This window comes from Drosophila busckii, chromosome X (assembly GCF_011750605.1).
Source record: "Drosophila busckii strain San Diego stock center, stock number 13000-0081.31 chromosome X, ASM1175060v1, whole genome shotgun sequence".
In the NCBI taxonomy this organism is placed as follows: domain Eukaryota; kingdom Metazoa; phylum Arthropoda; class Insecta; order Diptera; family Drosophilidae; genus Drosophila; species Drosophila busckii.
Genome location: NC_046608.1, coordinates 6,029,162 through 6,053,574, shown reverse-complemented (window position 1 = coordinate 6,053,574; position 24,413 = coordinate 6,029,162). Strand labels below are relative to the sequence as shown.

The window sequence follows — 24,413 nt, the reverse complement described above, 5'->3', positions numbered from 1 at the left end:
TAACTCGGTTGATGGCCATGTGTGTAGGCAAGTCTACCAGTTGCTGATTGCATTTGTTGGTTATTAAGTCTGTATCCCATTTTTGGCCAGCACAATGCATTGTCATCACACACACACACACACGCACACACACATATGCGATGTGAGCATGCCCTGCAAGTCTCTGCGGGCTCGTTCTAACTTATGACTTTTGATTTCTTTGGTCTAAATGAAGCAGCTGTTAACACAACAACACTCAAATTAGAGCTTAGCTACTCTCAGATTTGGAAACTAAGCTAAACAAAGCCTACTAAAATAAATAAGTGCAGTGTAGACTGCCGAACTGGTATACTCCATCCAAAATTGTTTCGCTTCTAAATGAAGCAAAACTGAATTGTGTCTAGAGTCTAAGCACACACACACACACAGACACAGGCAAATATATGTATATACCCTTCAGTACGACTGGCAGCCACTGTTGTTGTTCATCAATCAATTCACCAACGTCAGGTATTGGAGAACTTTAGCTGAGCTTAATTAGCATTCGAATTGCAGATTATGGTTTAAGAATAAGCAACAAAGCAGACTGCGCTAATGAGTTGCCTATGACATTCCATTGCTAATTTCAACAATGGTCACCAATGAAGTTACTACCTGCTCACCAGTGAGCCGTACTGAAGGGTATAGCTAACATATACTATACATATATACACATGTAGCTAAACTAAAAACTCGTTGGCATATCATGATTTTTGATATTTTCATTACGTACATAAATATATGTATGTCCTTATTGCATGCACCTGCATATGTACTTGTATGTATGTATATATGGATGTGTGTGTGTGTGTGTTTGCTCGCTGGACAGAGATTTTCTGTCGCTTAATCTCTGTTGACATTTCTGCAGCAGAAGCAGCAGCAGCAGACGAACGCCTAAAGCAGCACCAAATCTCAATTCTGAAAACTGCCAGACAGACTTTCAAGCCCAACTCGTGCCAGGACTCTCAAGCTATGCCATTTTGCCACCTGCTCTCTCTCTCTCTCTTTCTCTCTCTCTCTCTCTCTCTCATCTCTCTCTGGTTCTCTGTTTGCTGTAGCAAGTTCAACAAATTTAACAATCATTGGGTGTATTTTAACACCGAGTAAGCATTCAATGCTCTTGCATAAAAATCCATTAGTGCTCTAGTGTTTTAAATTTAATTAAGTGCAATAATATCTTTGCTTGCAATCAATTGACCTTTGCTCATATGAACTATATTATTTCAATAGCAACTGTTGCTTGTATTTAAATAATTGATCAAAAGCAATAAAGCAATGCAAATGCAAGCGTAAAAAAATCTATTGCAAGAGAAAACTGCTTGGCAACAAATATTTAAATTTAAATAAATGTTATAAAGAAGTAAATATAGGTATATTATGTTATGTTAATATTACTTGGCATAACTAAGCTTGTTGTTGCGCCCATATGTGGAAACAAAAATTATTAATACCATTTCATTCCATAATAAAAATAGTATATATTTAATTTAAGCAAAAGAAAGCATGCATATTAAACAATTGCTTTAATATGGTAAATGCCAAGATACGAAAAATGATTAATAGTTCTTATTCTTCGATAGTGCTATGTTGTTATTAACTAATTCATCATATAACTATCATCGAACAGCTTAGTTGCAACTTGCAACTGTTAAGTTTTTGACGATACTTTTTTAGTTATAACGCTAGTTGTAAGACTAGCCGGCGCGCCCATCTGGGCTGAATCAACAGAGACCAAGGTCATAAAGGGGTACACGGAATACCCCGTATACCTTATTAAATATAAAAAGAAAAAAACAAAAAACTATTTTAGTATTCAAAGCAACAAAATAAAAACATACTTAAACCTCATGTAAAATATTTAACACAGAAAAAAGTTCATATGGCTTAATTGTCGCAAAGGCTTTTCATTTTTTTTATATGTTAGAGTCAATATGTTGACCATCAATTTATCCTTGCTGACAAGAGCGGTAAAACTTGCACTTTAAAGCTCTCAGTCCATTTTATAATTTATTTATTTTCAGTTGTAGCGCTTGCAACTTTTCACAAACTGCGTGTAACTTTTCCGAGTGCGATTCCTCACTGATAACCCGAATCAGTGTAAACTCATGCAGGGCTCTAATATAAAATACACAGTATGCTTTATTTCCAAATTATAAAAGAAAAATCTGAGATTTGCTATGCTATAACTCTCGAATACCTCGAATAAAATGCATGCTTTGCAGCAAAACAAATTCACAAACTACAACTAGCAAAGGATATTTTACCGGCAAAGAGCCCAAAGTCTGTTGGGAAGTAGCAAATATATTGATGTATATTGACTATTCCTGACAACATGAAATGCGCTTAAATGTGTTTGACTAAAATTTAGCTGTTAACAACTACAGAGATAACATCATATCCGAAATGTCTACAACTCACACAAATCTACGTGGCGTAGGCTCAAGCTCAAGCTCAAGCTTTGGCTTAGCCTCTGAGTCCCTGTTACTCTTGCTTTTGCTGCTTTTGTAGGGGCTCGGGTGCCTGCTTGGGTTGGGTTGCCAGTTTGCGCAGCTCGCGATCTAAACGCTCCTTGGCGCGAAACACTTTCGATTGTAGGTAGAAGGAGCCGCCAGTTGACTTTTCGTTCATGGCAAACAGATGCTTGTAGTTGCATTGAATGTCCTCGCTGTTGGACAAATCTTTTACATTCAGTATTTGCTGTGCTTCGTGCAGGGTCATGCCCTTGACGGGCACATCATTGGTCCGATTGGAGCTTTTGGCACTGATGGCCTGGTGCTGATGGGCTGCCTCTTGGGATGCCTGAATCTCCTGGCGTATGGCTTTGACAAAGGCGCGTCCTATGGACTGAGCTCCAAGTAGCATGATGCGAGCTAAGTATTTGGCCATTCTCAATATCGCTCTCGCTCTCTGGCTCTCTTTGCCACTGCTCTCTCACTCTTTCTCTTTCCCTAGCACACTGTTCTTTCTCTTTCTCTCTTGCCAATTTAGTTCCGGGAAATATATCAAATTGTTTAATATAATTTACTAACTATATAAGGTAAATATAATACTTGTCAACATGTTTCAATCGTTTAATTGAAGTTCGGGCTTGACGTATAAGACAAACTTTCTCAAAAATGTTTATGAATATAACTTAATGTTCTTACTAACAATTTGCAAGAATGTTGAACTATTAAGTTTTATGAAAACTCATCTGACTTTTGATAACCGCAGTAATTCATCAAATCTAAGAGAAAATCTGCACCATAATTAAAAATAACTAAAAAAAATAATTAAATAAAAGCAAAAGCAGTAAATTAAAAATGGTATTAAATTTTGTAATTGAAATAAAATTTCTTATTCCAGACTCCAGAGCTTTTGAATATTGAATATTGAAATTATTCATCCATTAACTTTAATTACGATTAATTATTTTAGTAGAATCTTATTTGTAAGCGTAATTTAATAACTTGTTTATTTTTATTATAAATTATTAAACATATTATGTTATGAATATTTTTAAAAGCCCATTTTGAGTCAAAACTGTAAATTACTCTAATCGCAAAGAAAAAATTAAACATGTAACAATATTTTGTCATATGTAGGTATAAATGCCAAATGTTGAAATGTTTGCAATCTGGATAAATTGTTGGTTCAGTGCTCTCCCTTAGTAACTTTCTCTGTGTGTGGACTTTGGGCCCTTACGCAGCATTTCAATTGGGTTGAAATTCAGCAAATGTAATTGATCACATTTGTGTTTGTCGTTTGATTTCATTGTCTTGTACGTGAACTGTGAATGGTTTCAGATTAGCAATGGGCCGCTCCAGAGCGAGCTGCAGTGTAGTGTGGCTCGTAATGGGAGTCTACCCAAAAAATGGTTGGGCAGTTGTTGGTCGTAGTTGTTATTGTTGGTTGCTGGTTGCCAGCGACGCGTCGTTCATTTTGCAAAACACCTACGCATTGCCTCCCTCTGACGTGACCTACAGCCTTTGAACTGTTCAGTCGGGCGCCTTAAACCACCGAAATGCACCCAGCCGGAGCACGGAGCCGAGCTCGCAGTTTCATGGTTGTGTGGTAGCATTTTGCGATTAGTTGCCATTTAAACTGTTGTTACCTTCCGTTTCGTTTGTTTCGTTAATTTTCACCAATTCGCTCAATTCGTGCATTTCGTCCATTTTGATTGTCCTCTCGGTTGTTGGTCCGAAATGTCACTATAGCATTTTGATTTCCGCACTGCATCCGGCTATTTTAATCCCTCGACCAACAAAAAACAGACGCATTTGCGGATGGTGCCCACCACCCAAAAAAAACCTCAATCATTGAAGTGCAAAGGCCAGAGAACAGGCACAAGCCGACCAAGGTATGTCCTATGCTTCCAATACAATCCAACTATTGTTGAAAAATTTTATGCCAGGCGCAAAGTCCAAGCAATCTTTTTGGATCTGATCTGGTTCTTTAAAAGTTTTGATAGTGGGGCAGCACTCGTGACTTGGCTATCGATATTGATCTAGTAGCTAGCAGAACTGAGTCTCTCTGTTAGAACAGAGTGTGCGTGTGTGTGTCCCCAAATTGATGAACGGGCGTAAGGAGTGACAACGAAAGCGAAGAGTTCACTATTTACCACACATGAGCGTGGTATCTGAACGAGAACGAATTTCTGAATACAAATGTGTGCGTTTCTCTATGCCATGTGTGCGTACGTGTGTGAGTGAGTGTTCTTCTGTATGTGTGTGATGCATGGGCAAGTCATGGATGGCGCTGAAAATAGTCGGGCCTAGTGTCTGGTGTCGCATTCATTGCCATTCATTCGTTGCTGCCGTTTTGTGGTTGCCATGGCCATTTCCATACTTGTCGTTGTTGTTGCTGCTGCTGTTGTTGTTGCTGCTTGTGGCTAACATGCAAGCTTAGGATTTGGAAAACAATTTCACTGTTAGTGGAATGTCAACGTCAGGCCGAACCGAACTACCGCTGCTACCGCTATTGCTGTCGCTGTCGCCTGCCACGCCTCCCAACTTCTGGTCGAAGGAGGCACAAGCTCCTCCATCCATCCTCCAATGCAGCGGGTAGTTCGTGCCAAAACGTAAAATTCAAGAGCGCGCGCGGTGTGCTTCGCACATCTCTAATTAGTGATGTGCAATAATCGTGCAGATTGCGGGGATCTGCCAGTGCTGCGAAGCTTTGTGTGTGTGGGTGGGTGTGGGGTTTGTGCAACAATGTTAATCAACTGTACGTGTCCCATAGGTTGGGACAGTTGTGTTTCAAGTTCAAGGCACAATAATAGCTATTTAAATTTTTGTGTTTATCGCAGAAAATTTCATTAATACATTAATATGTATACAAATGTAATTGGCTTCAACAGTCTGTAAATATTTTTCTTCGTTGAAAAAATTAATTACATTTCGTTATTATTTGATTATTTGTGTAAGTTGTGTGGGCAAGGGGAAGCTATTCCTGTTGCGCTCAATGAGTGCAATCCTCACACACACATTCACACTTTTAGTGCATTTTGTGCGGGTGTGTGTGTGCGAGTGATTTCAACTGGTAATATGGTTGCATTAAATTGACCAGAAAAACAGCAGGGAGTAGCCGACTAATTGAAATTTCATGTTCCGTAGTAAGTGGCGAGATGATGATTGAGACGCAGATAGAGAGCGAGAGGGAGAGAGAGCAAATGAGTTGCGGGCAGACGACATTGGCAACGCTAGAATGTTGCAATTTGCCAATACATCATTTATTTCCTTTATCTTAGCTGAAAAAATGTATCCCACAACTTCGATGGCAATGAAATTGCCCACGAGACAATAAAGCAAAGCATATTAATTAGTAATTTATAAATGAATAAATAGATAAATATGAAAATATTAGCATGCCAAAAACTATTTAGCTTCGTACATTATACGTATGAGTAATTTGTAGATAAATTAAAACTTGAGCAGCTGAGCGCCTTTCGATCGCTCATTAGAACGAGCTTATCGATATCGATAGATTATTGTAGCCACTATCATCCATACACACTGATGGCCGTTGGCCTCGAATAATTATTAAATACTAAGTTAACTAAGTTCTTGAATAACTTACCTTTGCCATTAACGTCTAAGGAAATGTTTGTTTGTCGGTAGTTAATGATAAGTTAAGTACGTAGTGAATACCTAAAAGTATAAGCTATAATGTATATGTTGCAACAACAGCAAACCGACTTGCTGCAACAGCAGCAGCAGCTTGACGAGAGCGTGGATCTAGACAGTCATGATAATGATGATGAGCTGCCAGTGGAGAAGGACTCGGATGACTATGAGGTATTTCAGCCAGAGCCGCCAAGTGAGCTGTGCCGCTTTCTTCTACGCATGAGCTTGTCCGCCTTGATGCATCCCTTCGAGTACGCCAAGGTATTAATGCAGCTGGGCCATGAGCCATTGCCCGCAACTGTAGGCAAAAATTTGCTGGGCAAGCCGACCATTTATCTGCCCAGTTTCTATCAGTACTTGGGCTATATGAAGCGCATCGACGGCATGCTGGGCTTGTATCGTGGCTTGGCTGCCCGTGTGCTCAGCTGCGCCAGCTCAAGCTTCTTCGCTGAAAGGTTCATGAACTGCTTGCTGCCATATCGAGCTGAGTCTGAGAAGGGGCGAACATTGGGCGAGTTCGCCTGGAACTTGCTGCGCAATGGACTGATTGTCAGCACTGGCGTGCTAGTCTCGCATCCGTTCAATGTCATCTCAGTGCGTCAAATGGCGTCAGTTGTGGGTGGCGAGTTGGCTTACACAAGCTTCAAAGGCAGCGTGCAGGAGATCTTCAAGCAGAGCGGGCTGCGTGGCTTCTACGTTGGCTTTGTGCCACATTTAGTCTACGATCTGGCTGTCCTTGTGCTCACCAGCAGCGTCGACGGCATTTGCCAGCACTGGCTGCCGCTGAAGCCGGAGCAGCGTCAATACAACTCGGCACTGCTGCAATTCGCTGCCGTGCTGCTTTTCTATCCGCTGCAAGTGGTAAGCACCTGCATGTGCTGCTCTGGGTCCGGCATGGCCGCTGGCGCGCCGCCCTGCATGCCCATCTATGCCAAGTGGAGTGACTGCCTCATGGACCTGCTGGCACGTGGACAGCACAATCGTGGCGCCTTCATCTATCGCCGCACGCTGCCCAAAATGTACATGTCCTGAATTGAATAAATTGTAATTGTGTGTAAGTGTGTGTGTGTGTGTGTGTGTGTGTGGGACCAACTAAAAATAAAGATCTTACCACAAGTGCAACACTGCAATCGTTATCTAATTGAATTCACTCTAAGCACTTTGAGCTGCAAATCGACTGCGCTCCACGCTCCAACGAGCCACAAAAATTGCTGCAGCAGCCAAGAGTGAGAGAAAGAGCCATTAGCACACACACACAAGCACATACGCATATGTATATGTGTATTGAGTGGAATTTTGCAACAAATGATAAGCAGCATTAACGTCAGCATCGCCATTTACTTTTACTTATTTTATTCTTCAGTTTATGCGATGGCAAAACTATTCAAGTCTAATGGCATGAAAGAGAATAATGAGAGTTAAAACGAATTCACATGATTACAACAACAGGCGTGAGCGTCTCTCTCTCGGTCTCTGTCTCTTTCTCAGCACATCCTAATGCATGTATGCATACTGACATTTGTGCAGTTGCTCTGGCAGCTCCAGTAAGTAATGTTGTCTAACTGTCGTTACGTCTCTCTGTCTGTCTGTCTGTCTGTCTGTCGATATTTGGGAAAAACTTGTTAAACATTTGCAGGCGACAAATGTCGTTCGCATTAGAGTCAAAGTTGTTAGAGCGCATCACTTGGCACTTGGCCCCCTCACTTAGACTAAAAAGCGTGTGCTAAGCAAACGATTATTATCTGTGGCTTAACTCAAATAAGTAATATCCTTGGTTAAGCATGTAAGACAGCTACAGTTAGCTACTCGATCTAAATCATAGTCTCTAAACTTCAATTACCATTACTAACCACACTGTCAAATTCGTATAAAGATGAAGGCAGCGTAAAATTAACTTATATATTTAACTAGCAAAACAACAATTAATTTAATGATTTGCTTGCTAAATAACTAAAACCGCCATGAGCGTTGCTCAATCTGCGAGCTCTTTTCGTTTTTTTTTTTTCGAATTTTGCTTTGAGGCCAAAGTCTAACTTAATTGGAGTTAATGCTTGTCCTACAAGTTTTTAATGCAAAGTTCTAAAATTTGATGGTAGAGGCTTTCAAAGTTTTATAAATAACATTTTTTGAACATAAAACACTGAGCTGACATATAAAATAAAATACACATTGCAATCGTTTGTAAAAAGAAAGCGTAAGGCTTTTATTGAATGCTTCCTATTTGTTTTGTATTGTGCATTGAGCTGGATTACATTTTGATCTTTTCAAAGTGCTTCTCCAATTTCTATAGTTGTTAATTATTTAATGCCTAAGTTGTGAAAAGCTAACGTTAATTATAACTAGATGAGTATTGAGCTTCGAAGATAATTCTTAACTGGTTCATGGGCTTAAGAATTGAAGACAAACCGAGAGTTGATAACTATGAAATTCTAACTCAGAGCTGAAGCTCGCTGTGGCTTACTGGCCCAATGAGCTGCAATTCTTAATTGTTAACAATGTGAGTAGTGTCAAAAAGAAATTGCCGCATTTGCTTTGGCTTTGCGCGTTTGATTTAATAATTCAATTATTATTCAAATCATATAATTTCATCTTTATACTAGTACGCGCACGGCGTAAGCAAAACAAGAAGAAAAAAAAGAGAGAGAGCGAAAGAGAGGGAGAATGTATTACTACGCGGCGTATGCAAATAATCATATTACGCATACGCGCGTCCGCTTCACGCTTCACGCTGGCTATGAGACTGATGAGGAGCATGCAGGAGCGGAGGGCGCGACAGAGCGCAACAATAAGAGCAAAATCCAAACTGGTTGCGCTTGCAAATCCAATTTGAAGCGTCAACCACAAGGATTTCAACTGCCGCCTGCTGTGTTCGTGTGTGTGTGTGAGCGCGCCCAGATCCTGTTGGACGGCGTCAACAAGAATGCTACCATGTCACGCGTCGCCGTTGCCGTCGCCGTTGCCTACAATGAAGTTTGTTTGCTTTTGCATTTCATTTTCCTTTGCTTGTTCTTCCATTCACATTCATTTTGCGCTTTTGTCTTGCGGTGCTGGCCCCGCCAAGCCTCCGCCCGCCCCGCCAGACCCATGTGGCGCGCTTGGCAATACTTTATTCTTCATTTGTCGTCTGCCATCAGTACATTTAAATTATTGTGCATATTAATATTGTTAAAAACGCGTGCCGTGCACGCTCGCGCTCCCTCTCTCTCTCTCTATCTCTCTCTCTCTCTTTCTTTCTTTCCCTCTGTCTATAAAATTAGCCAGCCATTCATTCATTCATTCATTCATGCGCTCGCTGTGCGGTTTACGGCTCTTGCTGTGGGCGTAGATTGCTTCTTTGATGGCTCATGGTCTGAACGCTTCTGTCCTGGCTTGCTCCTGGCCCTGACGAATGGACACGCACTAGTGTATCAATTTACACACCGGAAACACACACAGAGACAGACACACACACACACACAATGAGAAGAAGCAAACGAACCCTGGCGTGCGCAAAAACAACACAAAAAAAAACAATAATAATAATAATGTTAACATGCATACAAACCAAAGAAACATATCGACACACACACATATATAAGCAAATATATGCACTTGGTAATGTTTGTCTCTCTCTCTGTCTGTGTGTGTCTACTTATTAATGCGTATTCATTGTCACATCCGGCGCGAGGAAATTATATTCGCCAACAACCGACAAAGCCTCCAACACCACCCACCACCCACCGCCCACCGCTTGCCATCAACCAGCCGCCACACCTTGGCTGCAGCTACAAATGGAAGCAAAAGAAGCAATGCAAGCTGAGCTGGCTGGCTGACTGGCTCGATCCGGTTTACCATGCCCGACAATATTTTTACCTATTTAATTACAATTATAGCAAATAGTACGATAAATAAAGAATTTTATATGCAAACGCAGTTGTCATTACACAGCATGGGCGTAGCCAGCAGGGGGGGCCAATCAGTTACTTCCAGCGACCGTAATCAATGTAAGAAATATTATTACAAATTACTTCAATATAAGCCGCAAAAATATAAATAATTATTATAGTATTGTTGCTATTACAATTAAAAAAATTGTATTTACATTTTTATCAGCAGCAGGCAATATAGAATTATGAGTAATCTTTATAGCAGTATGATTAGCACTTAAAAGTTCTTTTTTATTTCGCATTGCATGTCTTCCTTAATTTCGAGCTGCAACTATCCATGGTTGTATGATTTATTTAGTGTTAATGCTCTGCTCGAGCGACTTAATATCGTATCAGCAGAAGAGAGCATAAAGCTTAAAATCAGAACGCAGCATTCGTTACAATAACCATTGCTGGTTATGTCACTTGTCTTCGTTGCTGTTGTTGTTGTCATCATCATTATTGTCGCTGACTCCGACTATTAGTCTGAGTCTAGTTGACTTCCGTTGCGTTTTCAGGCGGAGTTGGGTTGGGTTATGCGCTTGTTTAAGCCACTGCAGCTGCGGTGTTGCTGTTGGTCATAGGGCTGGCTGGCATCCCATGTATCCCATGTTGGTCATGTTCTGAACGCAGTCTGTGCTCTATAATTGCGTTGATTAGCTAATTAGCCGCAATACCGCGACCGGAAATTGCGAGTCGTTGTTGCTATTGTGCTTGTTGTTGTTGTTGTTGTTGTGCGGCTAACGGCCTCTGGCAGAGCTCTGCTGACTGATAAGTCAGCCAGCCCCGCATTTGGGGTAGAAATCCGCAGAAAAGTTGCTCATGCTAATTTTGAAGTGCACTCGCTCATGGCTTGGCTATATAATCTTGCCATGAATATATTGGTCGCTTTAGCAGCTACCCCACGCTAATCCCAGCCTCCATCCCACCCATTCACACACACACACACACACATCCGAATAGAGCGCGCTAAAGTCGCGCCATAAAAATTCATTGCCAAGCGAGGCAAAGTATTGGGATACAGCCACTGGCGCTGGCGCTGGCACTGGCACTGGCAATTGCCGAGAGTAGTCCAGACAACTTGAGACGCCTCGCAAGGCATCAAGGCTGTGTGTGCCGCTGGAAGCGACCAATAAATGGCCTGCCCCACACTTTTGCATCATTCATACTTTTGCCGATTCTTAAAGCCAAACTCAATTCTTGTTGTGTCGCTAGTTTATGCTTAGGCTTCATTCGCTGGCAAATACTCGTTACATGTGTGACTCGTTACTCGCTCGCTTGGGCAGCGTAAATGATGCAAGCCAAATGAAAAACATTTTCCAAAAGAAATTGTATTAAATTTTTTCCTAAACAGCAGCAGCGCATTAAAGAGAAAGCGAGCATTATATGTATGTCTACATGTCTTATAAGTTTGGAGAGGGGGCAACTGCAGGGAAGGGGTAAACAGCTAACAGCCAAGTGTATATGTGTGTGTGTGTGTGTGTGTGTACGTGGAGCTGGGCGAGGGTGTGGGGCAGACAGAGGCAATGAGCTTAAGTTCAATACATTTACTTGAATTTCTAGCTGCGATGACGACGTGGACGTCGATGGCGATGTCGATGTCGTTGACTACTTGGCTCTTGGATGCTGAATGCTGGCGACGTCATGCCCATTACAGCAGTTTTGTGGCAAAAAATTTTCGAAAAGCGCAAATGTGCTAGGCGATAAGCACAGCAGTAGCTCGACTCTCGTATCTAGTCAAAGGAGAGACGAGCTCTTGCCCCCTGCCCTCGCACCCATTGCTGTTGCCCTGTTGTCACAACTAGTGGCAAGTATGTATGTCTATGTCTATGTATATGTGTGTGTGTGTTTAGACGTAGACGGCATTGTAGAGTTGAGCGCGTGCTTAAAAAAATTTCAACTACAAGTGCTTAAATTTCGAAAATATATTTTAGTTTATTAGTAAGTATGAATATCAAAACGATAGTTTATTTCGATTACAAATTACTAACTAATAATGTAAAAAGTGCATTTCATTCTTATTTTTAATTCATACTATGCGATGAGCATTATCATAAGTAACTTGTAGATATTTGTTAAAGTGTAGTGTTAAAATTGAATACAAGCTGATCCTAAAATGTTGTTCTGTGTTCAGCTAAATAAATGTGTTTGCATTGCAAAAGTTGGATCCAGGCAACTTTAAAATATACTTTGACGCTTAAACGTTGCACTTTATACTTTCAAATTGAAACTTGGATAATGTCGAAGAATTGATTTATTCGATTGACTCAAATTTTGTGTCAAGTCTTAGAAGTCGACTATGCTTGGCTTGCTTATCAGAGATTAATGTATGCAATGAATTCGGGAAACAGAATTTTCTAAATACATCAAGAGATAATATCAATATTTGAATATTTTGACATATATAGTTTTCACAACTGTAGAGTAAACTTTATTGCTGTTGAGCTTTATCTTTTCGTGCCTTCGCTCGTGCCTTGGCTCGTGTCCCAGCGCTACTTGCGATTGAGGCAGAGGGGACTTGCCACAAACTGTTATAGAATAAAAAGGAGCGAAACGAACGGAATTGAAATGGCGAGCAAGACACACAAAATTGATGTCTCGCCTTTTGGGTGGGAGGAGGGGTGGTGTGCAAAAAGTTTGAGGAACGTTCGTAAAAAACTGTTTCATTGTGATTGTGGTAGCGAAGAAGAAGATGGGGGCGGGATGAAGTGGAGTATGGAGGGTGGCATTTGGGTGGATGGGCAGGAGTTCGTGCGCGCACTGCAAGTTTTGGTTTTGTAAATTTATCGCTTTTAGATAAAACGTTTTGCGTTTTTACGATACGAGCAGCAAACGACGGCGACGGCTTCGCAACTATCAAGAGGAAACAACAGTGAATGGAGCAGGAGCAGCAAGGATAGTTAAGCGTCGCGTTGGGTTTGGCTGTGTGTGTGTGTGTGTGTGTGTGTGTGTGTGTGTGTGTGTAGTGCTTGGTGTTTTGTTTTGGGGATTATGAAATGTAATGTAATTAAAAGGCGTGCGGCATAAATAACCGAGTGCAGCGAAATTGACAGAGCAGCAGCTCGAGGCCAAGGACAAGGAGGGCGATCAAGTGGGCCCAGAGCAGGGACCAGAACAGCGCCGAGAGCTCATTGAATGCCAGCACGCGCAGCTTGTTCGACGCCTCCTCCGACTCGCCCTCCGTTTGCTGTCCGTCCGCCGAAGTTGCACCCAGGCTATGCCCAATGCGCACTATGCTCTCGTCTTTCTGGTCCACAGCACTCACATACTGTCGCGTCCAGTGCTCCAGAAAGCCATAGGCATGAGCATGTCGTATCTGCTCATTGAGCACGCCCACCAGATGCGAGTGCCGCCGCACATAGAACGCCAGTTGCTGCGTAAAGATTCGCTCCCGCACCAGATGCAGCTGGCGACTCATCGCGTGCACCTTGCGAAAGTAACCAAAGTACTCGTATGGCGTGATGATGGCCAGCCGCTGCTCGGTGCCACTGGTGGCCGCCAGACTACCGAACGACTCCAGCTCGCTGCCATTCAGCGGCAGCAGCGGCTGCGTCCGCAGCTCCGGCAGACTAACCAGCCAGCGATCCCGATTCGAGGCCACAAGCTGTATGGCATAGCGCTGGGCCAGCACCTCCGCTATTGTCTGCGGCGGATTCCTCTGCGTATCCTGCCGCAGCAGCTTGTACATCCCGGACTGATAAGCGCTCCGCAGCACCAGCGCCCCAATCAGCCAAGTCATCAGCAACAGACGTCCCGATTGGCGGCGTGGCAGCGCCTCGAACAGCAGATTCCCGCCCATGGCGAGCACCAGCAACTGGTAGTACGGATGCTGGAAAAGCAAAGCTATCATCAGTCTATGAGTCTCACACAAATCTCAAAGTCAAGCAACTTTCCATAGTAAAATGTAATTGTTTGAGTTTATCAAGCTCAGAGCAAGTCAATTATTCATCTATCATATTATTAACATTTTCTCATTTAATTAATTACGTCTTTAACACGAAAATATAGTTTAAAAAATTGATCTGATTAGTGTACAATATAACATTTCTGAGCCGTACTTTTGCTTTAAATTTGTTATCCATAAAAATTGTTTTTTATATACTTATAGAATTTACAATTTATGCTCAAAAATATGAGGCAATGAATACTAAAAGCATTTTGAATATTTTTAATATTTGGAAAAACATTTAAGCATCGCTAACTCAGAAGAGGAAAATTTGTTATAAACAGCAACTTCTTTGATTCTATGCAACTCTAGGAACTCATTTCGTTCAGCAAATCATTTTTCAACGACTGAAATTGGGAATACAGTTCACTGGAACTTACCTGTGGCAAATGCTGGCGACAACGCTGCAGCAGAAGGATGACTGCGCAGCAGACTATGACGAGCAGTCCAATCATGCGCCAGAGCAGCGGGTGAAAGGGAAACGCGAGCTTCTCGTAGGCGGAGTAGGCGCTGGGCAGATTGGTCACCAGCATTATATGGCTCATAAAGTAATATGTGGACTGACTGTAGGCAACCTCGCGATGGTCGCTTGGCTTATAGTGGAAGCCACCCAGTGCATAGTCTGCCAGACCGCCAAAGATCTGTGGAGCGAACACAAGAATGAATTACTTCAATATCAATTCTTATATTAAGAGTTATTTATTTTAACCGGAGGGCTTTGCTCCTTTCATTTGCGAAATGAAAAATAACACGAATACTGTAATATAAAGTATACGTAAATAATAAAAATATGTAAGTAATGTATATTATTTTTTATTTATTTGTTTTAGTCGTTCGAATTTGTTGCGTTTCTATTTGCGAAATATTTGTAATCATAGTAGATCGAAGAGGAAGTTTTCAAAAATATATTATCTAAGCTGTATGATCTTAAATAAATAGAAAGTTAAAAAATTAAGGAAGGCGTAAGTATTTGTTATTAAATTTGCGCAACGCGATTGAATAATTAAATGATTGCAACCAGGTGAAATAAAAACATCTACGCTACATTCAATTTTAATAACATACTTTTCTTAGATATAAAATAAAATAATATTTGAAAATATTAAACTATTTTTTATGCATTATACAATTTACACTCAACGAACTGGACATGCTTGGCAAAATTTAAATTTATGCAGCATGCTTTGATTATTCGAAATATAAACTTAAATGGTCGAGCCAAGATCAACCCCTAACTGCTCTATTGATGTTTATCTTTCTGAATTGTGACTGCTCGTACCTGCTCGAATATCCAGCCGGATTCGTTGAAGGTGGCGCGCACTTGGGTCGTGTCCAGCCAGTAGAGTCCAATGCTAAAGTTGAGATTCTGAGCCATGAACTGGAGCAGGGAGCCCTCGATGCCGACAAAGGAGCCATCGGGCCGGAGGAGCAGATAAGGCATATCCGGCCAGGTGGCGCAGGTGAGTTTGCAACCGTAGAAATTGCGTAGCTTGGGTGGAAAATAGTTGGCACTGGCCCAGCTGCCAATCGCCGAGAGATAACGATTCACGACGCTGGCTCGGATCACCTGACAGCCATGTCTGAGGCTAAACGGATAATAGCTGAGCATATGCAGCTGACGCCTGTCGTCGAAGAGGAGCAGGCCGACATTCAAGACGCTCAGCTGCCAGAGCAGCTGCATGGCGAGCGTGGCCTGCGGTTGGAGCATGTAGATGAGCGTGTAGGACAGATTGCCGGTGGCGCGAAGATGGCGGTAGATGCGCTCCAGGGCATGCATGTCATCCACAAGGAGCAGCACGGCATGAACCTGCGGCTTGTAGTCCATGGGCCGGTTGAAGAGCAGACAGCGCGGCTGCGTCGGTCGTGTCGACAGCGCCAGCAGCCGATGCAGCAGATCCAGCAGCAAGGGTCGCGTCCCCGGCTCACTGCACTGCACGTGGACATAGAGCGTGTTGGCCTTTGACATCTCCGACTGCTGCAGCACCTGCGCCATCGCCTCGGCCAGCACATCATGCTCCTGCGGCATCAAAATCAGCTCACGGCCCGACCTGCTCACCGCAATCCGTTGCAGCAACAGCGAGAGCAACAGCACATAAACAACTTGACGCATCGCTAACAACTGAATCGAGTTGGCCGACTTTGATTGTCTCCGCTTCGGCCACTTGACCACTTGGCCACTTGGCCTGCATATTAGCCACTGGGGAAATCTGCACAATGGGCTGTTAATTGAGGTATAATCATGACACAACAACAACTACAACTGCTGCTTAGGGTCGTGTCGGGTTGAGTTAACTCAACTGACCAGCAGCACAAGTGGGCGGAGCTTGCTATTCTAAATTGAGTGCCAATTACTTTTAATTTGCCAGCAGCGTGGCCTCCATCCAGCCAGCCCCTGATTAAAGTTTAAACAGCTCTGCGGCACCTCTGGGAGTCACTTGTGAGAATCCATTGATTAGTTAAGCACCGAAGATTAAAAGTAAAATGAACATTTCATTTCTTTTGCTTCATAATTCAATTATTTCATACACAAAACAACAAATCTCATAGTAAGAATTCTCAACGTTTAATATCTGTAAATATGTTGATAGCCAATGCGCATTGGATGGGGTCAATATAAACAACGTTTAAAGTTTGAACAGCATGTCTCTCTTCTCCTAATATATAATTATCTTAATGCCTTCAATCGATATTAAGTATTATGAGCTGCGTCTGCCACAGCTTTTACTTTGTGGGGAAGAAACAATTTGAGCCGCTTAGAGTGTACACGTACCTATATAAGATATATGTACTGATATCTAGGCGCTCATACAGAAAGACAGACAGACAGACAGACATGGCTATATCGACGAGTGAGATTCAATCACTCGAGCAATTTATAACATGTTGCTATACCACATTATCTTAATGCTATACATATGTATAGCAATAAATAATAATATAAAAATAAATGAAAACATCGCAACTGAGTTACTCTCTTTCAAAGACTAACAATACTTATGATATCCCAGCAGACGTAACTTATGATTGGTCTAATATAAATAATTAAATATTTAGTTAAACTTAAAGCAGAACATAAAGAATTATAGTCTGAATGCGGCCTTATTCAATAAATAAGCAAAGTAAATATTTTACATAAGTTTCTCGTTTATCAATTCGATTATTTTTGTCTACATATATGTATAGCTAAAAGCGCATGCACTTAGACATCCACATCAACATCGATGTCATCGGGAATGTTAAATTTAAAGTCATCTTCATCGTCGTCGAAATGAAAATAGTCAACGTTGTCGCTGTCGTCGGCTTCAGGCTTATTGTCCTTGTGTTCGCTGCTGCGCTGCTTTGGTGCCGCGCCGAGTTCGCTCTTATCTGTGGTCTCCTCGCGACTGAAAAGCGAGGCTGTGTCCGCGTCCGCATCAGAGAGACCGCGCTCAGCTGCGCCCAGCTCATAGACAGGTGCCTCATGGGCCTGGCTATCGCTTGCGCTGGAAGAGTAAGAAGAGGAGGGTGGTCCTAGCAGCGGCGGCGTGACCACGACGCGCGTTTGATTTGTTTGATGGTTGAGCATGCTCTGGTAGAGATGCGGAAAGCGTCGCTGAAACTCGGCCTTGATGCGCAGCAGACGCTCCAGCATGTCGGGCGTGAGCAACTGATGGCCGCGTGGCATGATGTGGGTGTCGCGGCGTTGCCGCAGATACGCTTCATAGCTGCCGCCGCCGCTGTAGAGCGGATTGTGCAAGTCGTAGGCCTTGCGCCGCCAAGGATCATCCGGCGAGTCCACTGGCAGCATGCCCATAAACGGTTGCAGCAGACTCTCGCTGTAGCCCTTGATGGCGCCAACATTTTCGTTCGGTTTGGAGATGGATGAAGATGGAGATGTGCTACTAGTTGCTGATGTGGATGTTGTTGTTGTTGTTGTTGATTGACTGATGGGGCGCAAGAAAGTATGCAATGAAAATGAAATATTGAAAGCAAATGTTAATGCAACTGTTACGATTACGATTACGATTAATGTTAATGCTAATGCTAATGTCGCTGCAAATGTTAAATGTTATGTTAAGCTTAACAGCTTATGTTGTCGCTTTACGCGACTTGGAACGCAAGCGTTTACGCTTTGTAGTCTTTGAATTGCTGTTAACAGCATTGCTGCTAACTGTTTGCTGCTGCTGCTGCTTTTCGATCTGCAATTGCAGCAGCTCGCGCAGCACATCGATGAGCTGATCCAGCTTGGAGCTGCGCACACGCAGCAGCGACAACTCCACATCCTTTCTCACTGGCAGCCTAACTGTCGACTTTGGTTTCGTTTGGCGCGTAGTACGCACGCCCATGCTGGCGCTAGTGCTGCGTCTGCGTATAAATTTGCCGCGCTGTGCGTAGGGCGTGGCCGTTGTGCCATCGGCAACAGCAGCAGCGTCTGCGCCTGCGGCAGCAGCATCTTTGCTTATATCATTATGCAGCGCAGCATTCAGCAGCTGCGCCTGCGTCAATGCAGCGCTTGTGCTTAGCTCTGGCTCTGACTCTGGCGTGGGCGTGGTGCTTGTGCCTTTGCTGCTGTGCGCTGTGGCTCGCTTGGATTTGTTGTCTGGATCTTCGACGGGCAGCTCCTGGTAGCTGTAATCAGCAGCTTGCTGATTCAGATTATCGCCCTGCATGTAATGCTGCTCACTTGACTTGCTCAAGAACTTGGTATCGTAGCCTTTGCTGGCCAGCAAGCGCTCCCAAGGCTTCTGTGTAGCAATTGCTGCTGCTGTTGTTGTAACAGTTGGTGCTGTTGTTGTTGTTGTAGTTGTTGGTGCAGGCGTTGTAGTTGTAGTTGTTGTTGTGCTTCTTGTTGTCGTCTGACGAAGACTGCAATCGCTGAGACGCTGCTCGGCATCTGTGAGCTGCTGCTTCAGACTCTCAACCAGACTGTAAAGTTTCTTAAACTCAATGCGCGCTGCCAACAGCTCAGAGGCAAGCGTATTATTATCAAGCTGCTGCTGCTGCTGTTGCTGTTGCTGTTGAGGCTGCTGCTGCTGCTGTATGCTGTTGTCCAGCACTGGTTGCTGCTGTGCTGGCTCTGTGCTGCCATCAGCTGCGGCTTGCTCGTTGGCGTATGCGGCTGCATCGGCTGCCGCCAGCTGATCGCCGCTAATCTCGAGCGGCTCCTGGCTGGCGCGCTCGAGCGCCTCGCGAATGGACGCAGCATTGTAACGCATAAGCGCCTCGGCTGGATCCTCGTCCGGACTGAGCGTAATCTCCTTCAATCCCAGCTTGTATTCCTTGCGCAGCGCATTGAGCGAACCCGCATCAATGGTCTCCAGTGTGCCGTAGTCAGCGCTGCGGCGTCTGCGTCCGGGCACACGCACTGATTGCTGCTGGCAGCGGCAGCGGTTGCTGGCACAACGGCAATTGCTGCCGCAGCTGCAACTGCCAATGTCGCAGCCACAATGGCTCAACTTTTTATAGCTATTCGAGTTTGCTAACCTTTTAATGCGCTGCTTGTTGTCGCTGTTGTCGATGGCTGTCGTCTGGTTGGGGTTGTGGTTGGTGTTGGGCTTCACTTCGTCTGCGGCTGGATTTATTGTCTGAAATGCGGCACCTGTTAATGATATAAGGAACAGCACGGAGGGCACGAAGAGAAGATAGCTATGAATCTTATGAAATGATTGCAAATGGATTCTCATCTACATGGCGTGTGTGTGCGTATGTGTGTGCGCGTGTGTATGTGTGCGTGTGTGTGTGTCTGTATTTCTCTGGGAATACTTACTCTCATGGTGCGATGCTGGCGCAGCATTTCATCAATCTCATCGTTGCCCAGGGCAGCGCGATAGCCGCCGCCTCCGTAACTGGTGCCATAGCTGGGGGCGCCATAGCTGGAGGGACTATAGCTGGCAGGACTATAGCTGGGTGCATGATAGCTGGGGGCCTGATAGCTGGGCGGCCTGTAGCTCGGCGCGTATTGCGGTCGCTGCTGCGGCATGGCATAGTAGTTGATGATGGTGGGCTGGGACTTGCCCTTGGACTTGGATTTCTTGTGCATATCGCCACCCAGTCCCATAAAGTCGACTGTGTGTATAGAGGGATTAGACTCGTGGGGACTACGAAATACTCCAAAGAGATTACCTTTGTGTCGCGCCATGCCCTCGTTCTCGGCCATCTGAGGCTTCGCCTCACCAAGCAGCGCATCCTCAGGCTTTCCGCCCTCAGTCATTGCCTGCTCGTCCATTTGGCGTTCGATTTGCTGTTGTTCGCTCATTTGTCTGGGCATCTGCTGATCTGCAATCAGCTGCTGCTGCTGCGACATCTGCCTTGGCATTTGCTGCTCAATCATGCCGGGAGCCATTTGTCCCACAATCATTCCCTGCGCCATCTGCTGCTGACGCTCGATCTGCTGTTGCTTCTCCGTCTCCGCCTCTGACATCTGTCTTGGCGTCTGGGGCATCTGCTGTGGTGTCATTTGTCCCACCATCTGGGGCATCTGCTGTGGCGTCATTTGTCCCACCATCTGGGGCATCTGCTGTGGCGTCATTTGTCCCACCATCTGGGGCATCTGCTGTGGCGTCATTTGTCCCACCATCTGGGGCATCTGCTGTGGCGTCATTTGTCCCACCATCTGGGGCATCTGCTGTGGCGTCATTTGTCTTTGCATCTCGATCTGTTGCTGCTGCTGCTGCCTCTGGACTCCCTCGGACATTTGTCTTGGCATTTGCTGCTCGATCATGCGTCCAGGCGCCATTTGTGCCACCATCATCATGCCACCTGGCATCTGCTGGGCACGCATTTGTCTTTCCATCTCGATCTGTTGCTGTTGCTTCATCTCCTCGGACATTTGTTGCTGCTGTCCCAGCATCTGGGGCATCTGTCTTTGCATCTCGATCTGTTGCTGTTGCTTTCTCCTCGGACATTTGTTGCTGCTGTCCCAGCATCTGGGGCATCTGTCTTTGCATCTCGATCTGTTGCTGTTGCTTCATCTCCTCCGACATCTGTCTGGGCATTTGTCCTACAGTCGGGCCGTTCATTTGTCTTTGCATCTGTTGCTGCTGCATTTCTGATTGCTGCTGTTGCATCATGGCTCTCATCTTGTCCTCAGTCCATTGACGCTCGGACTGCTGCTGCTGCTGGCGCTCAAACATTTGCTGCTGCATGCGCTGCTGTTGCTCTGCTGCCTGTTGCTGTTGCATCTGCCGCATCTTCTGCTCCGATTGCTGCTGCTCGGCCATCATTTGCCTCATCTTCTGCTCCGCTTGCTGCTCTTGCATCATGCCACGCATCTTAGCCTCCGCCCACTGATCTTGAGCAGATTGCTGTTGCTGTTGTTGTTGCTGCTGCTGCTGCTGTCGCTGCTGCTGCAACATGGAGTCCTGTTCGCTGGCGCGGAAGGCTGTGTAGCTCTTGTCGGCACTGCGACCTGTGGCCGACGACTCGTTGGCCATGCGATAGGCATAGGCCAGCATGCTGACAATGTCCTCCTTGGAGAGCGTGAGCTGGGACTGGGCACTGGTGCTGGGCATAGTAGAGGCAGCTTGACGCTTGTGAAGCGGCAGCTGGGATTCGCGTGTGGCGGACATGCGCTTCGCCTCGGCGTGGATCAGACGACGCACGTCCTCGTCCCGCAGCGCACGCTCAATGTCCGAACGCGTGATCTTGTGCACGGGTGTGCGGCTCAGCGGATAGCGCACCTTGTAGGCTGGCGCTCCATTGCGTTGGTTGGACTCTGGACGCTGGGCGGCAGTGGCGCGCATCTCCTTGGCCATGCGCTCGATGTGCTGCAGCATGCGCAGCTCGGCAATCACCTGGCGCTCAAAGGCCTGCAGCTTCGACTCGATCTTCAGCTGATCCGTGGGCTTGTCGCTCTCTTCATTGTTCTCGTTGTTGTCGGCGCTTTGACGCATGCGGAACCAAAGCAGCGGCACGCGCTGCTTCTGCTGTTGCTGCTGCTGCTGCTGCTGCTTCTCCAAAGCGGACTGAATCTTGTGCTGCGCCTGCATATCGGTCTCGGGTCTGACACGCACCTCGGAAATGTCCGAGGCTTGCGCGCTGGGCTGCGCATTGGGCGTGAGCTGACGCAGGCCGGACATGAAGGCGTCCAGCGAGGGCGCCTGTGGCAGACCTTGGGGCATGGCCATGCCCAGAAGATTGCTGTTGCCATCGAACATGGGCGCATTGAAGAAATTGAAGGGCTGCGTTGCTGGCGTCTCATCCGCTGACTTGGCAGTGGGCGTGGCTGCTGTAGTGGCTGGTGCCGGCGGGGCTGCGGGCTCGGCCGCTGGGGGTGCAGCTGCACCCACCAAACCGCCAAACAAATTGAAAGGCGTCTGACCAAACAAGCCGTTCAAAGGATTCGCCGAACCCTGCAAGGAGTAATAACCGTTAGGCAATGCTTGCTCGGGACTGGGGCTGAGCACTTACCACTTGTGGTTGTCCCATGTTCTGTATCATTTGCTGACCCTGCTCCATAAACTGATTGAAGTTTGGTGGCGGTGCCTGACCCACTTGGGTGAAGAACTGCTGCAGTATGTCAGCACCAGGTGGCGCTGCTGCTGGTGCTTGCGGATTAGGCGTGTCCTGGCGCGTTACACGCGACTTGTGCGCATTGGCATCGTCGGCGAGCACCAGCACCACCTTGGAGGCCGCGGGCTGCAGACTGTCGGGCACTGCGCCGAGCAAAGACGGCGCTGGGAAGAGACTGCCCCAGCGGAGCAAGCTGCTCAATGCGGGAAAAAGGAAGTAGAACGTATCCAGTGAGGGTATGCCAGTGCTCGGCGGTATGACTGGCGGCATCTGCGATAGAATCTATAAATTGTAAAGCTTATTAGCGTTAGCTAACAAGAGGGGAGTGCGGGCGATTAAGTACTCACCGCATCATTGCTGGGCAGCTTGGGCTTGGTGGCAGTCTCAGTGCTGCTGCTGCTGCTGTTGCTGATTGTTGCTGTGGCATCCACGACGGCAGCTTCACTGCCAGTGGCCACAGCTGTCGCCGCTGCGGCGGGCGCATCCTGAGCGCGACTGCTCAGCGCGCAGAGCAGCAAAAGTAGACCTTGCAGCTTCATCCTTGACACACACTCGATCACTTATCAATTATCACTTTGTTTGCTTGGGGGGCGAGTAAAAACTCGAGCACGACGCTTAACGCTCGATCGTAGACTGACGCTGCTCAGCTGAAGACGCGACCCCATATAGAATTCTCGAGCGCTGCAAACTGTTGACGTTTGCCAATTTGTTTGTGGTGTGTGCAAAAGAGGAAAGAGCTGCGATGCATTTTGCACGCACCGAGGGCCAGCGCGCCACCTAATTCCAATTTCATTTTCAAAAGCGTCGCTTTCGCTTTTTCACTTTTCGTTTCCGCGTCTGTGCCGACCGCACAAAAAGACAAACCAAACCAAACCACACACACCACACCACACACTTTTCAGCTGCAGCAGCCGTTAACCACACACACACACACACACACACACATGCACGCGAGAACTGAAAAGCAAAGAATAAAAGTTGAAAAACTAAATGAACACAAAACCTTGCTAAACAATTTGCTGATGAACGATTCTGCAAAATCAGCGGAAATGCTGCACTTAGAACAATTAAGCAGCAACTTGATTAACTCTTTGGGGCGTACAATGGGGTAGCTCTGATATTAAAATTACTACAAACATATATACAGTGGGATGTAAGCAACATTATTCATTTAATTGCAAACACATGCTTGAAGAATAAATAATACAACATCAACAAAAACAGTTTTCGATGTGAGTAAGATATTAAATTAAAGATTACAATAAAATTATTTTATGCTCTCGTTACGAAATATGACATCGTTTGGAAGCTTCTGTCATTTAACTTATTTTTAATATTAACTTTCAATCAAATCTGCCGCCTGCCTAAGTTAAAAATATGTAAAATCCACTAACGAAACTTTCATGGATTGATTGAATGAATTTTTATACCTGAAAACTATTACCTATCGTAGAAGGGCACCAAATATTATTATTATTTTAATTTTGTAGTATTTTTAATTTAATATTTTATATACTGAGTCCTTTTAATTTTGTATTTTTCATTCCTTAAGCATTAATGGAATCTGTATATTGTCTTAACAATATGCTTGGAATTAAATATATGTATAATGTCGTAAAAAAATGAACAAGTGAATTCAAGCACAAACTTTGCAAACACACTGATTCATAATTTCATTCACTGAACTTCTAACTTTATTTATTGCAAGGACAAGCTAAGGCTTCTGCGATCTTTTTTTATGCTCATACGTGCTTAGTAGTTCGATATTCTTGCAAGTTTGATATACACATCAGGCTTTAAAAATTAATCATTAGTCCAGCTGCGCTGCACTTCGATTGCTGTTGAGCTCGTTCATGTTAAACGCTCAACACTCTTATCAAATTTGATCAAACTAAGCTTTTCGCACAGTGTACACTGTGTTATCGCCAAATGTGTGTCACTGAGACAACA

At 44.9% G+C, this 24,413-nt stretch overlaps 4 protein-coding genes across 4 annotated transcripts; 1 reads left to right on the top strand and 3 right to left on the bottom strand.

Annotated features, from left to right (window-relative positions):
• Nucleotides 1–2,284: 2,284 nt before the first annotated feature.
• On the bottom strand, nt 2,285–3,076 carry LOC108606036 (mitochondrial import inner membrane translocase subunit TIM16). Its single transcript, XM_017995863.2, has one exon. It carries the CDS (start codon nt 2,902–2,904, stop codon nt 2,500–2,502), a length of 405 nt encoding a protein of 134 aa, XP_017851352.1. The 5' UTR covers nt 2,905–3,076; the 3' UTR covers nt 2,285–2,499.
• Nucleotides 3,077–6,093: 3,017 nt separating this feature from the next.
• On the top strand, nt 6,094–7,239 carry LOC108606014 (mitochondrial carrier homolog 2). The gene has a single exon (XM_017995839.1). The coding sequence runs from the start codon at nt 6,165–6,167 to the stop codon at nt 7,152–7,154; it is 990 nt and encodes a 329-aa protein (XP_017851328.1). The 5' UTR covers nt 6,094–6,164; the 3' UTR covers nt 7,155–7,239.
• Nucleotides 7,240–13,034: 5,795 nt separating this feature from the next.
• Nucleotides 13,035–16,083, bottom strand: LOC108605373. Its single transcript, XM_017995042.1, has 3 exons — nt 15,253–16,083; nt 14,354–14,614; nt 13,035–13,856 (listed from the first exon to the last, which is right to left on the bottom strand). The coding sequence occupies exons 1-3, from the start codon at nt 16,081–16,083 to the stop codon at nt 13,035–13,037; spliced, it is 1,914 nt and encodes a 637-aa protein (XP_017850531.1).
• A 1,035-nt stretch (nt 16,084–17,118) lies between these two features.
• Nucleotides 17,119–23,002, bottom strand: LOC108605374 (defective chorion-1 protein, FC125 isoform). The gene is given in 9 exon segments (XM_033294377.1): nt 17,119–18,006; nt 18,059–18,694; nt 18,731–19,317; nt 19,399–19,537; nt 19,720–20,018; nt 20,076–20,838; nt 20,840–22,303; nt 22,362–22,745; nt 22,811–23,002. Coding segments are annotated over 9 exon segments (5,298 nt in total). The 3' UTR covers nt 17,119–17,172.
• Between the last annotated feature and the right edge of the window lie 1,411 nt (nt 23,003–24,413).